Source organism: Apis cerana, linkage group LG14 (assembly GCF_029169275.1).
Source record: "Apis cerana isolate GH-2021 linkage group LG14, AcerK_1.0, whole genome shotgun sequence".
NCBI classification, from domain to species: Eukaryota; Metazoa; Arthropoda; class Insecta; order Hymenoptera; family Apidae; genus Apis; species Apis cerana.
The window spans coordinates 1419328-1442335 of record NC_083865.1 but is presented as its reverse complement, the minus strand read 5'-3'; the positions used below and the strand labels follow the sequence as shown (position 1 = coordinate 1442335).

Genomic DNA, 23008 nt, shown 5'->3' with positions numbered 1-23008 from the left:
AATTTTGATAGATTACCAAAAGTTATAAATTAATTCTATGTCAAAGCAAGTATAAAAATTCATTGAAAATACATTTTTTTATTAAGAAATGTGCAATTTAAAAATTTCATGTAAAATTAATTTCATGATTAATAATAAATTAAATAATAAATTAATAAATTAGACAAAATAAATTAATAAAGAATATTAATAAAATAATTCAAATTATATTGAATAATATTGTAAACAATGTAATCGATATGTTTAAAAATATGATACAATAGCTAAATTTTGATCAAAATTGTTTTATAGTATAACTAAAATGATCCGATCTATCGCTCTTTGGACTCGATAATATAAAACAATACAATATTGTGATAAAATAGCACAAAAAAATATATTACTAATGTAATAATTATATTGTTATAATATATACATGAATTTGGTTTTAGTAATGTTATAAATCTGCATGAATCTTGATGTTCATGATCGATATATAAAACGAGAGCATTTTTTTAATCGACTGATATAAACACAATATTATTTGAAGGTTGTAAAAGAATTTTATGAAAGATAAAAAATACGTGAAAAAATATTATATTATCCATCACATTTCTTATGTATTTTCTAAAATTATTCGATTCTTATTTAAAAATTTTTTGTCGTAATTTAAAGATATTCGAGTAAATTAATTTAAATGAAATATCCAATATATATCCCAAAAATGTTGGAATATTTCAACATATAAACTAGAGATTCCTTAAGTAATTTCAAGCAATATTTTTCTTTGCAAAAACTTCCGTTATAGTTTTGTCAATAAATTATTAACAAAAAACACTGGTGCCAATAACGTTAACTACGTATTACAGATTGAACACGAACAAGTTTAAGCAATATCTCGAAGAAAAAATGTGTTAAATATAATAAATAATTTTTTATCGATAAAAAAAATATATCAAATTATGAATAATAAATAAATAAAATATAATATAATATATAATATAATGTTCAATTGTAAAGTGAGATCTTGAGCTTTTTTATACGTATATTACATGTATATTTGTATATTTCTTTTAATAACATTAATAATTAATAACATTAATAACATTAATAATAACATTATGTATATTTCTTTAATTAAAAATATATAACATTAAGATCTATTTTGAGCATACAATTCCAAAAATTGGGCGGTTAATCAATCAACAAAAATAACTGATTACATTCGGATATTTTTTGGTTATATATGTACAAATATAGTTCCAAAAATGAAGTTTAACTGATGATTTCCAAAGTGATTTTGAACAATTTTTTTTCTTTGTAAAAATTTTCATTTCAGTTTTATAATTTTATTAATATTGGCTAATTATAAAATATAGTAACTTATTGAAGTGCAAGTATCATTGAATGTATAATGTCAGTTAGACAAACAAATCTAAATAATATATATTAGAGCAAATTATTGGACAGAATTATATTCAATTGTATGTATTTACAAACAATATATAATTGTTATTCACGTACGATAAATAAATAAATTTTTTATTCGATTCAAAATGAATAATGCAAAATTGTGATATAAAATGATAAATATAAAGTTTTTTGAAATTTAGAATTTAGAATGAAATTAGAATTAAAAAAATAATAAATCTCTATATTGAAAAAATTAAAAAAAATTATCAATTAGATTAAATTCAGTTATTTATCTAAAAATTCAATTTGAGTTTTAAAATATGTCAATTGATTAATGAACTAATTTATGATAAATTAACACAAATCTGATTAGAAATAATCACCAAACGACAATCAATTTTTGAATCAATTGTATTGTTCATTTTACTACATAATCATCTCTATTGATTAGTTAATGATTTATAACCTAATTAAATAAGAAAATTGATCATTTGTAATCTATCAAATACAAATTTATGTCAAATAAGACAAGATTGTTTTCCATATGCATGTTTCTACTAAAGAAACATCTTATCACTTCCCTCTATTCATGCGGTGATATTTATTATTACATGAATTTTTATAATTTCTCTGTTAATATCAATGGATAACGATATTTCTTATTCTGGAATAAAAAAAGAATTATTTCTAAAAATAAAAATAAAAAATATTTAAAATAAGTAATATTAAAATAATGTGAAAAACAGTATTAATAATAAAATTACCTTTAAGTAATTTTAGAAGAAAAAATCCAAATTTATATCCGATATTTACGAGAACATAAAATTATCGTGTTATTTGTATTCAAAAGATTTAAATAAGTTTGGATTTAAAGTGATAGGAATTATAACATTATCATGCTCTTACGGATCTCCAATGGAATTTCTTTCAGGAGCTTCAGAAGAACATTTTCCAAAAATGCTTTATGAAGTACTTTATAAAGCTTTATACTTTATAAAGTGATGAAGTATTGGGCATTAGGGATTATTGGCCCATAAAGTGATTGACCAGCGGACTTGAGCATAAAGTCGAAATGCAAAAGTATTTTTTTTTGCTTCATAAATAATATTATTTTTATATTTTTCTCTTGTAAAAAAGGCTTCATCTGTTCACAATACGAGTTAGATTCCATTTTTTTTAATAACTATCTTGAATTGAATGTTGCAAATAATTATATGTACTTGGAGTACAATACTATATTTCATCAGAATGCATGAATGACTTAATTGATATTAAAGCGAAAGAAAAATATCCAATATTAAAAAACTATTTCAATTATTAAACAAATATTTTTCATTATTTATTTTTTCAATAATAATTAATCAATTATTTTATTCGTATAAAAAACTCATTTTAGATAACAATTTATGTTGATATTGTTTTCTTGCATTATATCGTCGAAATAATTCATTTCTATATCTGTGGAAATTAATCTATTATCTATTATTATCTGAATTGTATCATATGCATAAATAGCTAATATCTAGAAACGAAATTACGACTTTGATTATTAGGATGAAATTCTAACAACAGTGAGCAATCATAGTCAATATATTCACAACTCCTTATAATTCTTATAACTGTTATGATATATTCCTTATAACTGTTATGATAACTTTATAATAACTTGTTTATAGTGTTCTTTAATCGCTAGCGGTAAAAAATTTATTGTAATACTAATTATGCAACAAATTTTAACGTAATAACATTATGCGTCAGTAAACTTTTCATATTTAAAAATATTAAAAATTAAAACAAGTCAAAAAAAACAGAAAAAAAAGAAAAAAATATTAAAGAAAAAACAGAAAGAGAAATAGATTTGATTAATAATTAATATCAGTTTCAAGCGAAACATGGCAAACTACTAAAATAGAAATAGAAATAAAAAAAATAGTAACAACGTACGCTAATTGATAATCAAATAATTAAAATGATTTACTCTAATATTTATTGAATTTAAGAAATTTGTTTATTGCTTTTTTTGTCGCAATTTGTTGATAATCGATCATAATTAAATTACATTTGCGGCGGCAAAAATTTTTTTCTATAACTTTTACAATAGTAGCTAGTAACAGCTAATTATTTTTAATAAATAAAAGATAAAATTTCATTTAAGATACAATCAAAACGAACAGTATTACATTACAGTACATTACATTACAGTATTACATTATATTCAACTGAAAAAATAAAATGAAAATTAATATTTAATTAGATATAATTCAAAAATATTAGAAATATAAAAATATAATTTTATTATTCATCATTTAAAAAAAAAAGAAATTTTTATTTTAGAGAATGATGAGGGTGATCATTTTAAAATTATAATCGTATTAAAAATATATTTCTTTATTAACTGATAAATAAATTTTTTATTATGGGAATTTTTAAAAAATGTTTATTTATGATTTAACGCGTAGTGGACAGAAATGAATGATAAATTGCATTAGAACTTTTTATTTAATACAAAAAATTAAAAAACTTTTTATGTTCCAAAAAAATATTATAGAATCTTTATAAAAATCTTTTTTCTTTAAAAACATTTATATCAGATTATATTAATTCATAATTTATAATTCATTAATCATGGGGATTCAAATAATATTTTTCAAAAATAATTTTTCAAAATAAAAAGTTTTATATGTTCAAATATGTAACAAAAACATTCTTAATATCAATTCATATTGAAAATATATTTGATGATTTAATAACGAATTATTTTAAAGAAATAATGAAATTGTACATATTAAAATTTATTTCATAAACACTGTTTATGAAATAAAAGACAATTAAAACAAAAGACAATTTAGAATTAAAAAACACAAAAACAATTCTAAATCCAATAAAATTACAATAAAATACAAAATTTAATTATAAAAATAAAAAATAAAAAAATTAGCATATATATTATATCTATAATTAGAAATTTTTTGATCCAAACACGAAACACGCATATCTCTAAAATCACTACTTCACAATTTTGAAAAGGATGGAATTATCATTCAAATATGGAATAATCAATGTCAATTAATTGACGTCCAAGATTGTATTTTTAAATATGTAATAAATAATATGTATGTATAAGAAATGTATAAGAAAACAAAAAATAATTTCCAGATATTTAACGAATGTAAATTTTGAATAATAATAAGTAAAATAATATTTATATTATTATTCATTATTTATATTTTAAATAATTTTTAAAAATAATCATATTATAGATCAATGAATTCGTCTTGAAATAGATTATATGTCTAAATCTAAATAAAAATATTAAAAATTAAAGTTAGAATGAAATCTTGATATCCTTCTTGATAAAATTTATAATCATTTATGTTCATACGATCATAAGATCGCCCTCAAAATAATATTTCAAACATTTTTTACGATGTTTTAAGGGATAATTGAAAGATTGTATATATACAAAGTTTGTTAATATTTTTAATATTTTCTTTGCAGGATCAAGTCTAGAAGTTATTATATATAAAAGTATATATATAAAGTTTGTTAATATTTTTAATATTTTCTTTGGAGGATCAATTCTAGAAGTTATTGATATAAAAATATCCATCTCTTGTTTTATTTAACATGAAATTCCTTCTAACGTAATAAATAATTAATAATAAATAAATAATCTTAATTTTTATATATGAATTTATGTCATCTTTAAAATTGATTAATGATATTTTATGAATATATTAATAGCCTATATATGAATTATAAATAAAGTTTATACGAAAGTACACATAATTCTTAAAAAGATAAATTTTTATCTTTATTATATTTATTTTATCTTTTAATTTTTAATATTTAATATTGATTCTAAAAATATATTTTAATATGTATATATAAATATATACATATTATATATTTTTAATGATATTTATTTTTTTTTAAATAAGTTTATTATTATTAATACGAAAAATAAATTTTTAAATTTTTATCAAAGAAAAGTATATTTTAAATTATATTTTATACTTTTTTTTGCATTTGTTATGTTGTAATTTTTTTTATATAAAATTTAAAGGATAGTAAATATAAATTACCAAGAAGATATTTATTTCGTTATGCATTCCTTATGGAACCTTTAACAATTTTTATGTCATCAACGGGTCTATCATTTTTGTCAGTTTCTACCAATCCAATTCTTTTTACTATTGCCATACCAGAATGAACTCTACCTGTATAAAAGAAAAGATGCAAGTTTGTAAAAAATTTTTTGGTAAATTTATTTATTATCATTATCATTGTTTAAATTAAGCTTTAATTTATATCAGGGATCAAAAATAATTATTCTAAAAATTTATATAAAAAAATATGTAAAAAGTTGTTTGTTATTTAAATTGAAAATGATTTGAACAAGATTGTGTATTTTTAATTATTGAAATACAATGTAATAAATATATTAAATTGAAATCAGTAATTTTTATTAATTAATATTGTAATATACATATAAAATATATAATACTTCTAAAGTAAAATTAATAAAATTTAACTTACCAAAAATTGTATGTTTTCCATCAAGCCATTGCGTAGGTGCTAATGTAATGAAAAATTGTGATCCATTACTATTTGGTCCTGAATTGGCCATAGAAATAACACCAGCACCTAAATTCACATTTCTTTTAATAATTTAACAAATTTAATAATAAATCATATTTACATAAATTCAGAAATGTAATACTTCAGCATATACACACATATATACACATATAAATTGTAATAATTGTAAAGATTTTACTACTGTACTACTGTAAAGTAAAAAAATATTAATTGTAAAGATCTATTTAAAATATCTACTTTTTGTATATTCGCGTGTTGTATCGAAACCATTAAAAAAAAATAAAGTATTTAAAAAATTGTCATTCGATTTTGGCAATATCCAAATTCATGTTTATCTATTGACTGTATTTGTTATTACATTAGATATAATATTATATATTAATATTCAATTATTAAATTTGCTGGATAGACACATCGGATATGCTAGATTCTTATCATCATAGATTCTTATCATTAGAAATGATAGCATCAATTCTTCTTCAATGAATTTCCGAAAAAAATCTTAACATTACAACTATCATTGCTAAATTAAATAGAATTACGTAACACGATTGCTAGTTTTAGCCAGTTTGGTGCATCATTTTTGTCAAAATTTCTACATAAAGTTTATAGTCTTATGTTACATCGAACATTTTTAATTTTACTGTTTCTATGAATTTGTAATTTTAAATAAAAATAAAACAAAAAAATGGGAATTCAAATAAAACAAATTTACTTTTATTATATTTATTTTTGCATTAATATAATTTAAAGAATTATTTAAAATTTATATATATATAAATTTTTATACATTATAATAATGGATATTTTATACGTAAATAATAGCGAAAGTTACATGTTTTCTTCTTCTCTTCGAAGAACAAGAGAAAACAATAATTTCGCAATACATAATTTGAAAATTTAAAAGTTTTGGCTTAAACAATGCAATGATAATTCGTAAATTTTGCAATGAAATTTTGTATTAAAAATGATAGTAGAAAAAAATTTTAAAATATAAGAATATAAAATTAATTATAATATAAATATAAAAAATGCAGAAAAACAATCAATTTTTAATAAAAAAAGTTAATATTAATAAAAAGTATGAAAAAAATTAAATTAAGAATTTGTTCGAATATTATTAAATATTATTGAAAAGCTTCCACTTATTTTAATTTTATTGAAATGTAAAAAATAGCATAGTTTGATTCAAATATAGTTGACATATGTAATAATGCATACATATTGAAAAAATAGAATTCATTAATTTCTTATTTAATACAAGCTAATTATTAGTTTTACATGAATTTATATTTTTTTTATCTAATTATACATTATACATCACGGCATTGAAAAATTATTATACATATAATTTATAGATATTTCTCACGAAATCGAAAAAGATAAGGAATTTAAAATATTCAAAAATCTATGCAAAAAGAAAAAAACAAAAAAAAATGCTTTAACTATTCATAATATGGTTAGTGTCTGCAAAATGATACAATAACAGATAGTTTTCTATATATTTATATATAATATTTTTGTCAAAGCAAGCATTGAGGATAAATCTAGGATGCATAATTAATATCTGTTTCAATTACCAATTACAAAAATACATTTAGAATTTTTAAAATTACAAATATTTATAGGCTTTAATATATTATTTCAAAGTAATAAAATTTTAATACATTCTATGACTATTTTCTGGATTTTAGATTTTTAAGATTAGACAGCAAATTCATAAAGAAATTTTGCATAACTAATGATTTATAACTAATGTCAATAATAAAAATTTAATTCCTTTAAAAAATCCATTATTATTGATAACAAAGCTTTAAAAATAATAAAATTTGTATTAATATTCAAATATTTTTTTAAACTGCTTTTAAAAAAGCATTAAAGAATCTCAAGAATGAGAGGTTTTTATATCTATAGTTTATAATCAAATATAAATAAATATTACAATTTTTAATAGAGAAATATCTTTAAATATAAGCAAATGAGAGATTTATAAAAACATATATTACATAAATATAAAGAACGGCAAATTTTTCTATAACTGAAGAAAAAAAATTATTTATTAATCTATAAATTTCTAAAAATCTATAAATTTTATCAATAATTAAAAAATATTGATAAAATTTTTGAAATAAAATTAATATTAATGATTTTAAAGAAGAATTGATTTTCAAAAATATTGCTAATATAAAATTTTATATTTAACATTATCACATTTCCAATATAGATGTAGAAAGATTTTTATGATTTTTCAACCATAATGCAAACAAAAACGAATTTATGATTGCTAGAAATAAATTAAAAAATAGAAACAATAAGTTAATTAAATAATAAAAGAATACAATTAGAATAAAAACAAATAAAAATTATTAAATATAAAATTATAAAATATAATTAAATTAATAAATATATATATATAAATATATTATAAAATATAATAAAATTAAATATATAATTATAAAATAAACAAAAATATATTAGAATTATTTAATTTTAACATATACAAAAAATATGAAGAGAATTAACTAAGATTTTATTTTCTGATGTTTTTGTAGAAAAGATCCATTCGGACAGAGACGAATTTAATGTTTGTAAACTGCATAAAATTTTTTTCTCTTTCGTATCTTACAAATTAAAATTAAAAATCTTAATGAAAAATTTAATGTTTGAAATAAGCAATGTTTGAAACAAGGAAGAAATAATATTATATATCATTTACAAGTAATGGTAACACTGTTAAGAAATTTTTTGATAATTCAGAACTATTAGACATAATATTAGACATAAAATTAGAAGATTTGATATCATTCTCAAAATGTATATTATTATATATATTTATAAAATAAATACATAATTATACTTATGAAATAAAAAATTTGAAAAATATTGTTTATTAATAACATAAAGATAATTGCAATTGATACTATATGTCTACTTCATTCATAAATATTTTATAAAATAATTATTTTATAAAATATAGATTAAATATGTGATTAGCGCATATATATTAAGGAAATTATAATTTCTATAAAAAAAAATTTCTAAAAAGGCTCAAAAGATTAAAAGTAAAGACATCAGATTTTTTAAAGAATACATGTGAGATACCGAATCAAAAATACTTAATTAATTTATTTAAAATTTATTTAAATAATTTTAAGATCTATATTTAAGTTCATTTAATTATAAATAAAAAAAGAAATAAATAAATATGTTAAATTTAATCGACCACTAAAAAAAAAATCAGAAATTGAGATATAATCAATTATTGAAATATAAAAAAATAGTATAGTGATTTTTATTTAATTTTGATAATAATTTTTATTTAAAATCTTTTACTTAAAGAATAAAATTAAAATTAAAATTTAAAATTTAAGGAAGCTTTATTTATTTAAAATTCATTTAATATCAAAATCTAACAAAAATTTTAACTTTTTATTAATTATAATTCTTTAATTATTAAATTCCAAAGGCATGTTTATTTAACATTATTTGCTTAAAATCAAAGTTTTATTTTCATGATTTGGAAAATTTTCTATAAGAATAGTTTTTTGAAATATAAAAACAAAAATCGTATTTTATGATTTCAAAAACTTAGTCCAGATTTTGGATAATTGTGCGGCTATATATAGAACATTCCATATTTGATATCAAAGTGGACATAGAGTAAAAAATAGGTAAGTCACAATATAGATTCTGTTCGAATTTATGAATGTTTTGAATATATTCGAATCATAAGCCGATTTGAATCTTTTCTTCGAACTGCAACGAGATAATAGGGATACGGTAATCGGTCCTCTACATTCCACTTGTGTTAATTAAAGAAGAGATGATTGTTTTTGATTCCCTTTCTGTTTTGAAATAGTGCAATTAGCGCATATATAAAAATACATCATACATGTAATTCCATAAATCATAGTTCATAGTTAGTAAGTAATATGTAGTTAGTAAGCAAGTATACAATGTCTAATAATTAATACTGACAATATAAACTTTAAAAATTAATAATTCAATACTAGCTAACTACATAACAATAGCTTATAGAAAATACATGTATAAATAGTGTTTTGAATAGTTTTTAATGAACTAAAAAAATATGCAATAAAAAATACATATGATATTTCTAAGATTTTCCAGCATTATCAAATCATTAAAATCAATAAAAAATACATACGATATTACTAAGATTTTTCAGCATTATCATGATATATTTCCTACAATATTATATAACTTTCATTTTAATTGCATTTTTTACATTTTTTGTTACTTAAAAAATAATTATATGAATATATTTAAAATGTGAATATATTAAAATACTGTATAAAAATTACATATAAAAACATAAAGAAGTAAAGTTAATTTTTTGAAATAAATAAAGTTATTATTAGATTATAATTGTGAATTAAAATTATAATTCCTGTTTTTGCTCTTATACCGAATCCTGCTAAGCCAATCTCTTAGCAAACAAATGCAAGTCTCCGACGAATTGTAATCACAGTTTATTATATTATATAAAATATAAAATAATAATTTAATAAAGAAATATGGAACAAGTTAAGAATTTAATTTATTAATTAGACAAATTCTTAATTTTTTATCTATTCTGAAATTACAAATTTAATAATTGCAATTAAAAATTAAAAATTGAGACATTGATCAATATTCTGAAAAATATTATATATACAGTATCATTTAGCATAAATTAAATGACTTGTTCTTCACGATTTTCGATAGATATATCCTTTGTATCCACAAATATAAAACAAATCATTCATTAATAGAAAAAAATGGAAAAAACATCTACTATTTACTAAAGTACATCAATATATAAATAAGCTTTAATTTTTTTTGAGAAAAAATTATATAGTTCGATAATTAAAACAATGAACAAGAAAACGAAAAAAAATATAACATAATAATATACGATCAGAATCTAAACAAAAAAAACATATAAATTAAATCGTTAAAGATAGTGGCGATACAATAATGCTTTAAAATAATTTTTCCAAAAATAATAAAAATGACAATAAAGTGATATCAATTATATTAATATTTTATATAATAATTTATTAATCAATAGAACATATATTTGGTATTTTATTTTCTCTACATTTTGAAAGTAGCAGCCAAATTTTTTAATGAAAATAATGCAGAAAAACTCGATTTTAATCCAATATTCAATCCAATTAAGAATGTATAGACAATTTGACATATGGATAGACAATTTGATATATGGATGATTAGATTCCTTTTGTTCATACAAAAATTTTTTTAAAAATATTGCAAAAAAAAGTATATTTTCTTCATAAATATATAAATTCAATCTATACGAATTTATGTCACACCACATTTGAAGTTTTGACAATTATGGTAATGTTTTTAATTCTGAATAATATAAGTAACTGACTTCGTGTTATTCATATACTGTTATATTGAAGCTTACATGCTTGAAATTAATTTTTTTAATTGTATATTTGTACATTGAATAGAATTTGGCGTAATAAAAGAAAAGAAAATATAATACAAATGAAATTAAAAAAAATAGACATTCTGATATTCTAAAATTCGGATATGGAACAATAATAAAAAGTTCTTTTTGACTGTAAATATTATCAAAAATTACATAACAATGAAATTTATAGTTTTTCTATTCTATAGTTTTTCTATTATTTTGAAAGCAACATCAAATAATTATACAATAAATAAAGCAATTCTTAATATAATTAAAATTATATAGAATATAAGATATGATATTTCTTGTCATAAACAATATATAAAATATTAATTCCTTGAAATAAAATAAAATAAAATAAATTAAAATAAAATTGAAATTAAAATAAAATTCTTAATTTTTATTGGATAATTTGTTGGAAAAACTCTGGAACAAAGTAATAAAATAAATATTAAAATATTTTAAAAAATAATCTCAGAACATTTTTATTTTTGGAATGCCAATATTAAATTTATTTCAAATGTTGTATATTATGTCATTGTAATAATTTTGTAAAAAATTCAAAAAAATTCAAAAAAATCAAGATACAATCAAAATATAATGATGATATATAAATATGTATTTTTGCCTTCTTTATTTACTTATCTTATTTTCTTATTTTATTTTTACTTATTTATTTATGTTAATCTTCTTATCTATCGGATTCGTATTATATTATTTATCAATAATTTATAAGTTTTGCATATTGCTTTACAATCTATCGCGTATTATTATTATTGGTTTCATGGAATAGTTTTTTTTTAATTAAAAAAAGAAATATCATGTTTAATAATGATATTAAATCATTATGAAATAAGAACTATATATTAATTATATTTATTTATGAAGATAAAAGATACATTTAATTTTATTATTTACTAAGAAAGTAAATTTTCAAATAATACTGAATTTTGATTCATTTTTTAGAATAATCAACCACTGTGCGATCACTCTCTTACTACAAATTATTGTATATGAGTTATATGTATATGACATGAATTATATACAATCAATGAATTCATCACCATTGGTATATTTATACAAAATGTTCCTTATAGAGAATATAAGATCATCAAAGTTACATATGTTCACAATCAAACTATCCAAAATAAAAAACGAAAAAACGAAAAAACGAATCTAATTAGTTCATTGAAAAATAATAATAATGAAAAAAAATTAAAAATGAAATTAAAGTTAAATTATACAACATAATAACGAAATTAATAATAAAATTATAAATAGGAATAGTTCTAAAACATTTAATATATTTGTGATAATTTTTAATAGAAATAATAAAAAAGGATTTAAATTAGTTTTAAATTTAACATTCTTAATCACATTTTTGTATTTTTAAGCTTAAATTGATAATTGATATTAGAGATTATAATTTATCATATTATATCATATTATTATATTGTTTCAGCGAAATTAATATTTCACTAGAAAAAAAATCAAAATCAAAAGCTTGAATGATTTCTATTATAGTTTTTTTTTCATTATAATGTTTCTTCTTTCATTTTTATAGAATCGAATCCAGATTAATCACAAATTAATTATTGATTTTGACAGTGATTTTTCGTCCTTTGAAAAGAGAATATCTTCAAACTATTTAATAAATTATTTTTGATTATTTTTTATTTTAAATTATTTTTCAGATGAAAAATTAAATTAATTTAAATAGATGTCTTTCTGTAATTTTTTCTCTTGAATTATTAGAGAAATTTCCATTACATTCTTGTAGACAAATGAAATGAATAAAATACAATTCCATCATATGAATCATTGTTTGTTCTTTTACATTGAACAAATAATATAAATTTTTAAATTTCTTTCTAATATAATTTTGGACGTTTCAGTTGATTTTTTGATCAAAGATCTGAGTTGAAATATTGGAAACTTTAAAATTATCAAGTTTAAAAATTTCATTTTATAAATTCAATTATGTACAATTTGTAATTATTTTTGGCTTCTTAAAATTTTCACAATGTAATTATGAATTATTTCATTATTTTCCAAATAATGCATATATTTTTGGAAATGTTTAGTTTATTTAAAACATCTCTTTTTATTGAGCAGTCTTTAAAGATAATTCAAAATCTTAATTCAACAATTTTTCAAGATTTGTCAATATTTTTATAATAGTAATAATCAATAACTATTTATATTATTTTTAATATTTTTGATTTTTATTTCAGAATATCTTTTTGTTTGATATATATTCTGATTTTTGTTAAAAAAGAAATATTACTTTCATTATCAAATTTTATTAAATTATGAAATTTTTTTATAAAATAATAAATAATTTCATCTTCAATAAATCGAAATCTTCTTCTGATTCTTCGCTAATTGTGCAAAAATAATGTATATTGTAAATAATTCCTCGAGTTGGAGAACTCTTATTAAATATTATTCTTCTATTATTTTTGTTCAATAACATTGCTATTTCGAAGACATCAAAGAGAATAATAATTTAAAATATTCTTGAAATTCATGATGAAATATTCAAAAGAAATAAAAAGCGATTAATAATTAACAATTAATTTAAATTTCTTTTATAATCAAATTTGTACATAATCGAGAAAATATATTTCAAAATCACCTTCTTGCAAAATATCAATTATTTATAATATTCAAAATTGTGTTTTGATTTGTATGATCTGGGTTGATTATTCTTTAGAATGATATTGGAGATCGATTTGTGTTATTTTTATAACTTAAATATTTATTGTTTTATAAAGTTTTGCAAGGAATAAATGATAATTCGAAGATGTCAAGTCCAGGAAATATGCTGAGATATGTTACTTGAATTATATCAATTTTTATCTACTGAGCAAAGATATGATCTTGCTTTATCTTGATGGAAGACAATATCTGATTAATTCCAAGCGTTTTTCTTTTAATTTTAATTGTAAATAATTATATATTCAAATTTATTTAATTCCTTAAAAGGAATTTATAATGCAGGATTTCCTTGTAGTCTTACTACAATGTAATGTTTTTTGTTTGAAGATTCACTTTTGATTGTGGCTTGTTAACTTTATTTATTTTATGACTTTCAAGTTATATATATTAGTATATTAAATTCAATATTCGTTCAATAATAATCCATCTCAAAATCATGAATCATTTTTATTTTATTTAATTAAAGAATTGCACATGGAAATTTCATTATATATATATTCGTTATATATATTTTTTTCAATAGTGTATGCGATACAAGACAGTTTATGTATCCAAATTGATATAAATTATCTATGATAGATCTTTGTGATATTGATTTACAATGATATTGAATTACAATCTTCTCCTACATAGCAAACATTTTTATTCGAGAGATATTTTAGTATTCTAGAAATTAAATTTCAGTTCCTTTCAATTTCATTTTTTAACAAAAAGCGAACGAATAATATGAAATCTGTTCAACAATATGAAATTAAAAGAGATGATATTATTTTCAAAACAGTCATATTTTGAAAATATTATTTCAATTATATAATTATTGTTTCAAAATACTGTCAAATTATAAATATTTATTTTATCTTATATTAAGATATAAAAGAAATAGATTCGTTTGTAGAATTATTGAAAAAATTATTTTAATTATCTTTTTATATATTCTAATCATCAAAATTATTTAATTTGTTTCTAATTGTAATAGTTAACTATTTTCATTTATAATTTCATTATTATTATTTCAGTTTTTTTTAATACTAATTTCTTAATTTTAAAATTGAGATTTTTTAATTATATTTTTAATTATATATATTTAAATTATATTTTTGTAACTTTTATATATATATTTATAATTTAAATAAAAAAATAGATTAAAAAAGAAGATCAAATTAAAATTTATTATAATCTTATAAGTTTGAAATTTATAATTTTAAATTTATATTAAAATAAAAATCATTCAGAATACTATTCAATTGATGTCAATAAAATAAGAAAGTAAATAAAATACGTAAATCTTCGTCAGTCAAAATCGCACAGTAGTCAATTTTTTCAAATTTTCAAGCATCTTTTGATTTATATAAAATCAAAATATTATATTATATTATACATATATACCAAAATATTAAAACATTTTTTAATTTATACGAAAATTCTTGAAATTTTTGAAATAATTGATTATGAATTTAAAATCAAAATTACAAAATAAAATGATAGATGAATGTTATTTTTGTCTTACAGATTAAAAAATTTAAAAAATAAGAAAGTAATTCTTTATCAATTATTATATTAATTAAGATACACATAGTAAATAAAGCTTCTTCAATATTTTCAAAAGTTATCATTGCTATTGTAATTTTAAATTTCGTTAAAAACAAGTTAAAAAAAAAAGCCAAGCAAAAATTTTAGATGTATTGGTATTCATTTGATTAAGATTAAAATAAGATTAAAATAGATTTGAATAACTTGGTATATGATTTAATTATTAATTGATTAATTTGCAATTCAAAAATTAAATTGCAACAATTAAAATTTTATCAAAAATTATTATTTATTTAATTATTATTATGAAAAGAATGTAAGGAATTTCAAAAATACTTTCATGTAATATATATAATAAATATATATTATTATCATGACATTAAAATTCTATTTATCAAATTAACTAATGAATCTCATTTATTATCCTAAAGATATAAATGTTTGCAGATATAAATTCTTCAAAAATAAATTTAAAGGCAATATTAGTACATAACAAGAATTTATATTATATATAATCTCTAATATTAATTATTTCTCAATGCCAAATTACATATGATGATATATATGTAAAAGTAGAAAAAAATATATTATAAAAATAGTTTTATATAAAATTAATCATGAAAAATATGAAAAATAAAATTCCTTCTAAGTTTTTACTTGTACTATCATTGAAAATCGTTATTTCTGCCATCCAAATTCCATAAAATACATGATTTCCATAGCTTTTATGAATTCTATTATATTTAAGTTTTATTTTATATTATATTATATTTAAGTTTTGTTTTATATATGCAATAATTCATTGTTTTCTAAATTATAATGTAATGAAAGCTTTATATTGAATATAAAAAACAAAATCTATGTATATGAATAATTATGAATGATATATACATATATTATTTTTCAGTCTGCATAATCTTCAAATTTTCTTTGATTTGGTTCATGATTATTTTTACATCAATAGTTCCTTTTTAACATAGAATATACTATATATTCTAATTTATATAATTATATTGACTTAAAATAAGCAATACTTATAACCATACTTATATTATATTATTTATATTAACTTAATATTAATTATTATATTACTTATATTAATTAATACTTATATTATAGCAGTCATAATCTCAAATTTATTTAAATGAAGTCTTCTACAAAAAAAGGAATTGTTCCTATAGCGTAACTCCCATAAATATGAATATATATTAGATTTTGATTTTTAATATGGATATGAATCCGTTGAATTTTGTTTTTTTAAGGAATGAAATATATCCGCTAATATTCGCTAATATCATAGAAAGCATGTGAATGAAAATATATGATAAATATCACAATGCTCAATGTGATATGTGTCCATAATATACACAGCATATAAGATACAGAAAGAATTGTAAGAGAATAAATGTTATTATATAAATGTTATAAATAAAACCATAAATTAATTCAGTTTTCTTCTGGATATTAAATTACTATATTAATTACTATATTAAATTATTATTAAGTAATTAATGTAATTATATTTCAAAATTAAGTAATTATATTTCAAAGTTCGAGTTGAATTTTTAATGAATAATTGACTCTACTGATCTAATTTTATTTACTTATTTGATAAATAATATTTGATAAATAAAAAATTTCATAAAAATTTATTTGATAAATTTTCCAATTTAATATTTCTAATATAGATTGTAATTTATCATTATTTTTTTTATTTTAAATACATATTATTTATTATTCATTTATTAATAAAGTTTTATATTGGCTTATATTATAATATATATATATATATATACAATTTTATATTATTTAGTTTGAATGATGAATTAATTTGATTTATTCGTCCTATGCGAATAGTAAATAATTAATTTATTCCTTATTTGTGAATGAAATATAATTTCATATAATTTTTTTTTTATGAAAAAATATATTATATTCAATATAATTTTCTTTGATATGTTTTTGGATTTATTTAGTGAATTCAGCACTATATCCAACAATCACTCAAAATCATCAAATATAGAAAAAATTTATAGATTATTTAAGTAGATTTCTAGTAACTATTTTTATATAGAGTATTATAATAATTAATTGATTTATTATAAAACAAATTGTCTAATTGTAAAATATATTAATAAATATAGTAATTAATTAAAATTATTATATTTATTTTTATTATTATAATTATTTAACTGATTATAATTAGAATTAATATATATTTAATATATATATAATTAATTATAATTAAAAATATTATAATTAATTATATTAATAATATTAATATAATATATTAAATGTTAATTTAAAAAAAATATATTATTTCTTCATATTAATTTTATTTGTATAAAAAAATGAATTTTTCAATGCGAATAATCAAAAATAAAAATAATTATTGAAATATAAAATTTTGTAAAACAACGAAACAAAATTTTAATTTATTCTTACAATTTAAGCAATAAATTATTGTTTCAAAAAAAAAATTTCATATATGGCTATCAATGTTCGTAACATAATTTATTAAGCATTATTAAGCATTCAGTAAATAATTTTTTTTACTAATTTTTAATGTAAAAAATACTATACTATATATTATATAATTATACTATTATATAATTATAATTTAAAACCGATTTATTTTACTTTCATCAGATCATATTATTGTCTTTTAATTATATATAGTTCACTTTCTATAGATATTAAATTTTTTATTATTATTTATTTTAAATAGTATTATGGTAATTATAGTAAAATCACTAAAAAAATTGCTAAGAAATATAAATATATATCATAACAAAATTATATGAATTTCTAAATGTATACGATAAATAGTTACGATAATTTAATATAATTTTTAATCAAAAAAGTAATTCATGCCATCACATTATGTAAACTATAAATTATGTAAACTATAATAAATCAATAATCTATACTAACTTATTAATTTATTAATTTTTTTCTTTTTTTGTTTAGAGCTATGTAAAAATGTAATTGCTATAATCAATAAATCAATAAATATCAATAACTTAAACATAATCTAATTTAACCTAATCTATCAATTTTTTTTAAATTATATAGTAATCATGATTAACTGATTAGATTAGATTTGGTTTATGCCAAAATTCATATCAGGATGATTCATATCTTGAAAATTAAAATCGAACAATATATATAAAAAAGAAAAAGTCGTATATAAAAAAGAAAAAGAATAATTTGACAATATATTTCAAGAACATTTTGTATAATTACCAATTTTGTATAGTTTTATTTTTCAATTCTCTTAATTGTTGTAAAAAAAGCAGATTTATTTTATTTTTTCTTTTTTTCTTTAACTTTCAAATAAATTTTTTTCAAAAAATTTATTTATTTATTAATTAAAAATTATCTATTTAGTTCTTATTTCTAATTCTTAGAAATTATAATTACAATTACGATTATAATTAAAATTACAATTACAATAATAATCTGATGAACAATCAAAATATATTTTTAAAAAATAAAGCATTAAATAAAACTATGTTATATAAAATCATCTTAATAAATAAAAATAAAGAAACACAAAAACAAAAAAAATAATAAAAATAATAAAAGAAGGAAATTTTACTTTAATTTTAAATTATTTTAATTTATAAAACATATATGTATAAAAATATATAATAAAAATAATACATAATATATAATAATATATAATATATTTTTAAATATATTTTATACATAATATAAAATATATAATAAAAATAAGAATAGCCAATTTTACAGATGATAAGAATCATATTAATCATATTAATTAATCATATTAATCATATTTATCATATTAATTAATCATATTATATCAAATCAGCATTAATTAAAATTAGAAACGAGATTTTATTATATTGATTTTTTATATATTCATAATGAATACGTATGAAATTTCACGTATTCTTTCGAAAATAATTCAATTTATTATATTTTTTATCGAAATTAAACACAGACAACCACATATGATTTTTTTATTTTAGTTATTATTATGTGTCACTATTTTGTACATTACATTTACTTGAAATTTTATATAATTATTATTTTATATAATTATAAATTATATGAATTTTAAATTATTTTCTTTCCTATGATTTTATGTTGAGTTTCGCCCAAACTTAAAGGATTGGAAAAATATGGATTTTACTTGGATAAAATTATTATTTTTAATCATGAATAGATAATAATTATTATCTGTTATTATATAATAATTATTGTTCTATTTTCTATTTTTCATTATCTTTTTTATTCATTTTTTTTATACAAAGTTTATAATACAGAAAATTTTTATAAATAGATTTTTTTGATATATCAATATAAATATTATTAAAATAGAATATATCTTTTAACATTCAAGAAATCCAAGCCTTATTTGTTTTATTATTGATTAGATACATTAAAAAAACAATTTCTTGAATTCTTCTTGAGCTTGAGAATTTTTTAATCAAATTTAATTTTAATTTTAATCGAATTTATGTACGTACCAAATTAATTTATATCATGAAATTATGTATGGAAAAATCGAACAAAAGTAAGTCTTTATTATTTAGATTATCACGTTGAATATTAGAAAAGCATATGTCAAAAGCACGAAAATAGGCACTATAAAAGAGTGCATTTCATTAAATTTGAATTTGCAAAATTGATAAAAAATGAAATTATAGAAAAAATTTTTTTAATTCTAAACAAACAATTTAAAATTTTACAACGAAATTCGGTTACTATTTGTGACGGAATTTATAACAAAAATATAAAGTAGATTAAAAAACGAATTCAGGAATAAAACGAAACAATATTCACGATATTTGTTGAGAATGTTTTTATTTTACACAATGGTTTCAGAGATATTCTTCTTTTACAGGAACATCACTATTATTTAGTGATAATACAATTATTTGTATCAGTAAGAGAAAAAGAAATATAATTATTAATATTAATGTAAATGAGTTATTGAATATGTTCAACAGTTCGATCAATACTATTAAAAATGTTAAACTGATGCTTTGAGAACTTCTTTCACTTTTAGCTCTTTCTTCTTTTTATAGAATCCTAGGAGAATAAATTCCTCGATATCTCTAAGAAATTTCTTCTTTGAATGTCGTATAAACAATTATCATCAAAGACTATACAGAAATCAATCAACGAGGTTTAATTGATTGATTTTTGAAATGATTGCAAATATTATGACAATAGCATTGAATATAACAAACCACATTTATTTGTTTAAATAAATAATTAAAGTAAATAAAAAAAACTCACTGACGATACAAATCTATTGTGACAATAGTTTTATGATTGATCAATGAATTGTGTTATGTTATTTTTTCAAGAAATGTGAAAGAAAAAAAAATTTTAAGTAAATTATAATTTATATATAATAAAAATAAAATAAATAATATTTTTAAAAATCTGCATAATATATAAAAATCTTTATTATATATCAATGACATCAATCATAAATTTATTATGATAATTATGATTATATCAGTGGAAAGATGTATAAATTACTTGTGATTTTGATGCATTATACATATTAATTATTAATACATATTATAATTATTAATATTTTGTAGTTTCATATCTGTTTTTAACTATTGACACAAACTTATTACTTAAAACAAATACAAAATTGTAAAAGATTTATTTTAATTTAATATTAAATTATTCTCATATTTCAATTTATTTTAATTTATTGATAATATAAAGTCTAATTGTATTTATTGCGTAAAATAAACTGAATTTTTCCACCTTCAACATTCTTTTTACAACTTTAAATATGGCGATTGTGCACAATTCGGAAAATGAAGATCAATTCTAAAAACATATTTTATTTTCCAATATTATCTTCATATACAATCTCTGACTGAAAAAATAAAATTCAAAATTTATAATATTTTTCGTTTTTTAATAAAATATTGGCTTTTAATCATGATTCAATAACTGAAATTTCTGATTATCACAAAAAGTCATGAATGAAGGTCATTTTGAGACAATAAATTTTTATTCGCACATGATTTACAAATATTACACATTTGCAAAAAAACTACATTTTCGCAAAAAAAGATGTTTTTATTAAATAATATCTTCGATAATAATTTAATAAATTGATTAGAATAGAATTTTCTTAATAGAATAGAAATTAGCTGGAATAACTAATTCCAGCAATGATTAAATGCAAATTTTAATTTTGGGAATCAAGTTTCAATTCAAAAACATGTATTTTTATTACTTCATATTTTTTGTTTTTTGTCTTTTTCTATTATTTCATAATTTTTTTTATAATTATTTTATAATTTTTTTTTAGAATTTGCAATTCATTCGTCCACTTCTATTTCCCGAGTATAGTTACGTTTTCTTCATTTTATTTTATTTTTTTTTTTTTGGGAGAGATATTTTGTTTGTTTTTTCTTTATATTTTACTTTATTTAAAATAATAGAACTTGAAATGGAATTTGTGCAATTTATTCATTCAAAAAAAGCGATTATTGAGAACAAAAGCGAAATACGAGTACAAATTTTTACGTACAAATCAAATCTAATCTGTTTATATTAAGTAAAACTAAATTTATGACATTGTTTTTAAGAAAACATATTTTTTAAAATTTCCACTCATTTAAATTATGGATGATAAATTTTAATTAGCTAATCGAACATGCAGTTTTTAGTTTTTACAAATAACGAAGAACATGCTAAACTTTATCCCTGCCAAAAATGTTTTGATGATTTATTAGGTTGGATAAAATAGTAGATACTTAAAAACCTTCATTTTTTAGAAAATAGATAAAGTCAATACTTTCATACATTGGATTTATATTCTTTTTATTCTTTTTTTTAAATATAGCATGCAAAAGTTAGTAAGTAGAAATTAGAATATTATTAATATTAATATTTTCTTTTTCGAGAAATTTTTTGGTGACAATCGCAAAACATTATCTAGTATTCATATATATATTAGGATAGTCCTATAAGTTTATTTCTTTTTTTTTTTGATACGAAATCAATATATGTTATTTGTTGTTTAAGGATAATTTATTGTTTATATGAACCGTTCTGATCTATCATTTTCTTCCATCTCTCAGGAAGCTTTATTATTCCCTTTTTTCAAAATTATTATCGTTTATTTGCAAAATATTGCTCGAAGTGTCTTTTTATTTTGCTTACGGATTGGAATCATTTATCATGGAGAGAATTTTTTAATAAGAAGGACAAGTAATAACTGGCAAAATCTGGAGATGCGATAGAATATTCCAATTAAACTATAACAGCTTTTTTCTTACAATCAATGCAACATGCGATTTTGTA

General features: G+C 18.2%; 1 protein-coding gene across 9 annotated transcripts in view; it reads right to left on the bottom strand.

Annotated features, from left to right (window-relative positions):
- LOC108004399 (peptidyl-prolyl cis-trans isomerase-like 1) overlaps nt 1-23008 on the bottom strand; it is a 98981-nt gene that overhangs the window by 54155 nt on the left and 21818 nt on the right. For 3 of the 9 annotated variants that reach the window (XM_062085188.1, XM_062085186.1, XM_062085187.1), the window contains exons 5-6: nt 5932-6039; nt 5468-5612 (exon numbers count right to left, since the gene is read on the bottom strand). In XM_062085188.1, coding sequence (XP_061941172.1) covers nt 5497-5612; nt 5932-6039 — 224 coding nt within the window. In that variant the 3' untranslated portion in view covers nt 5468-5496. Of the gene's footprint in view, nt 1-5467; nt 5613-5931; nt 6040-23008 lie in introns of those variants that run through there. The other 6 variants (XM_062085193.1, XM_062085189.1, XM_062085194.1 and 3 more) reach the window with 2 other exon arrangements.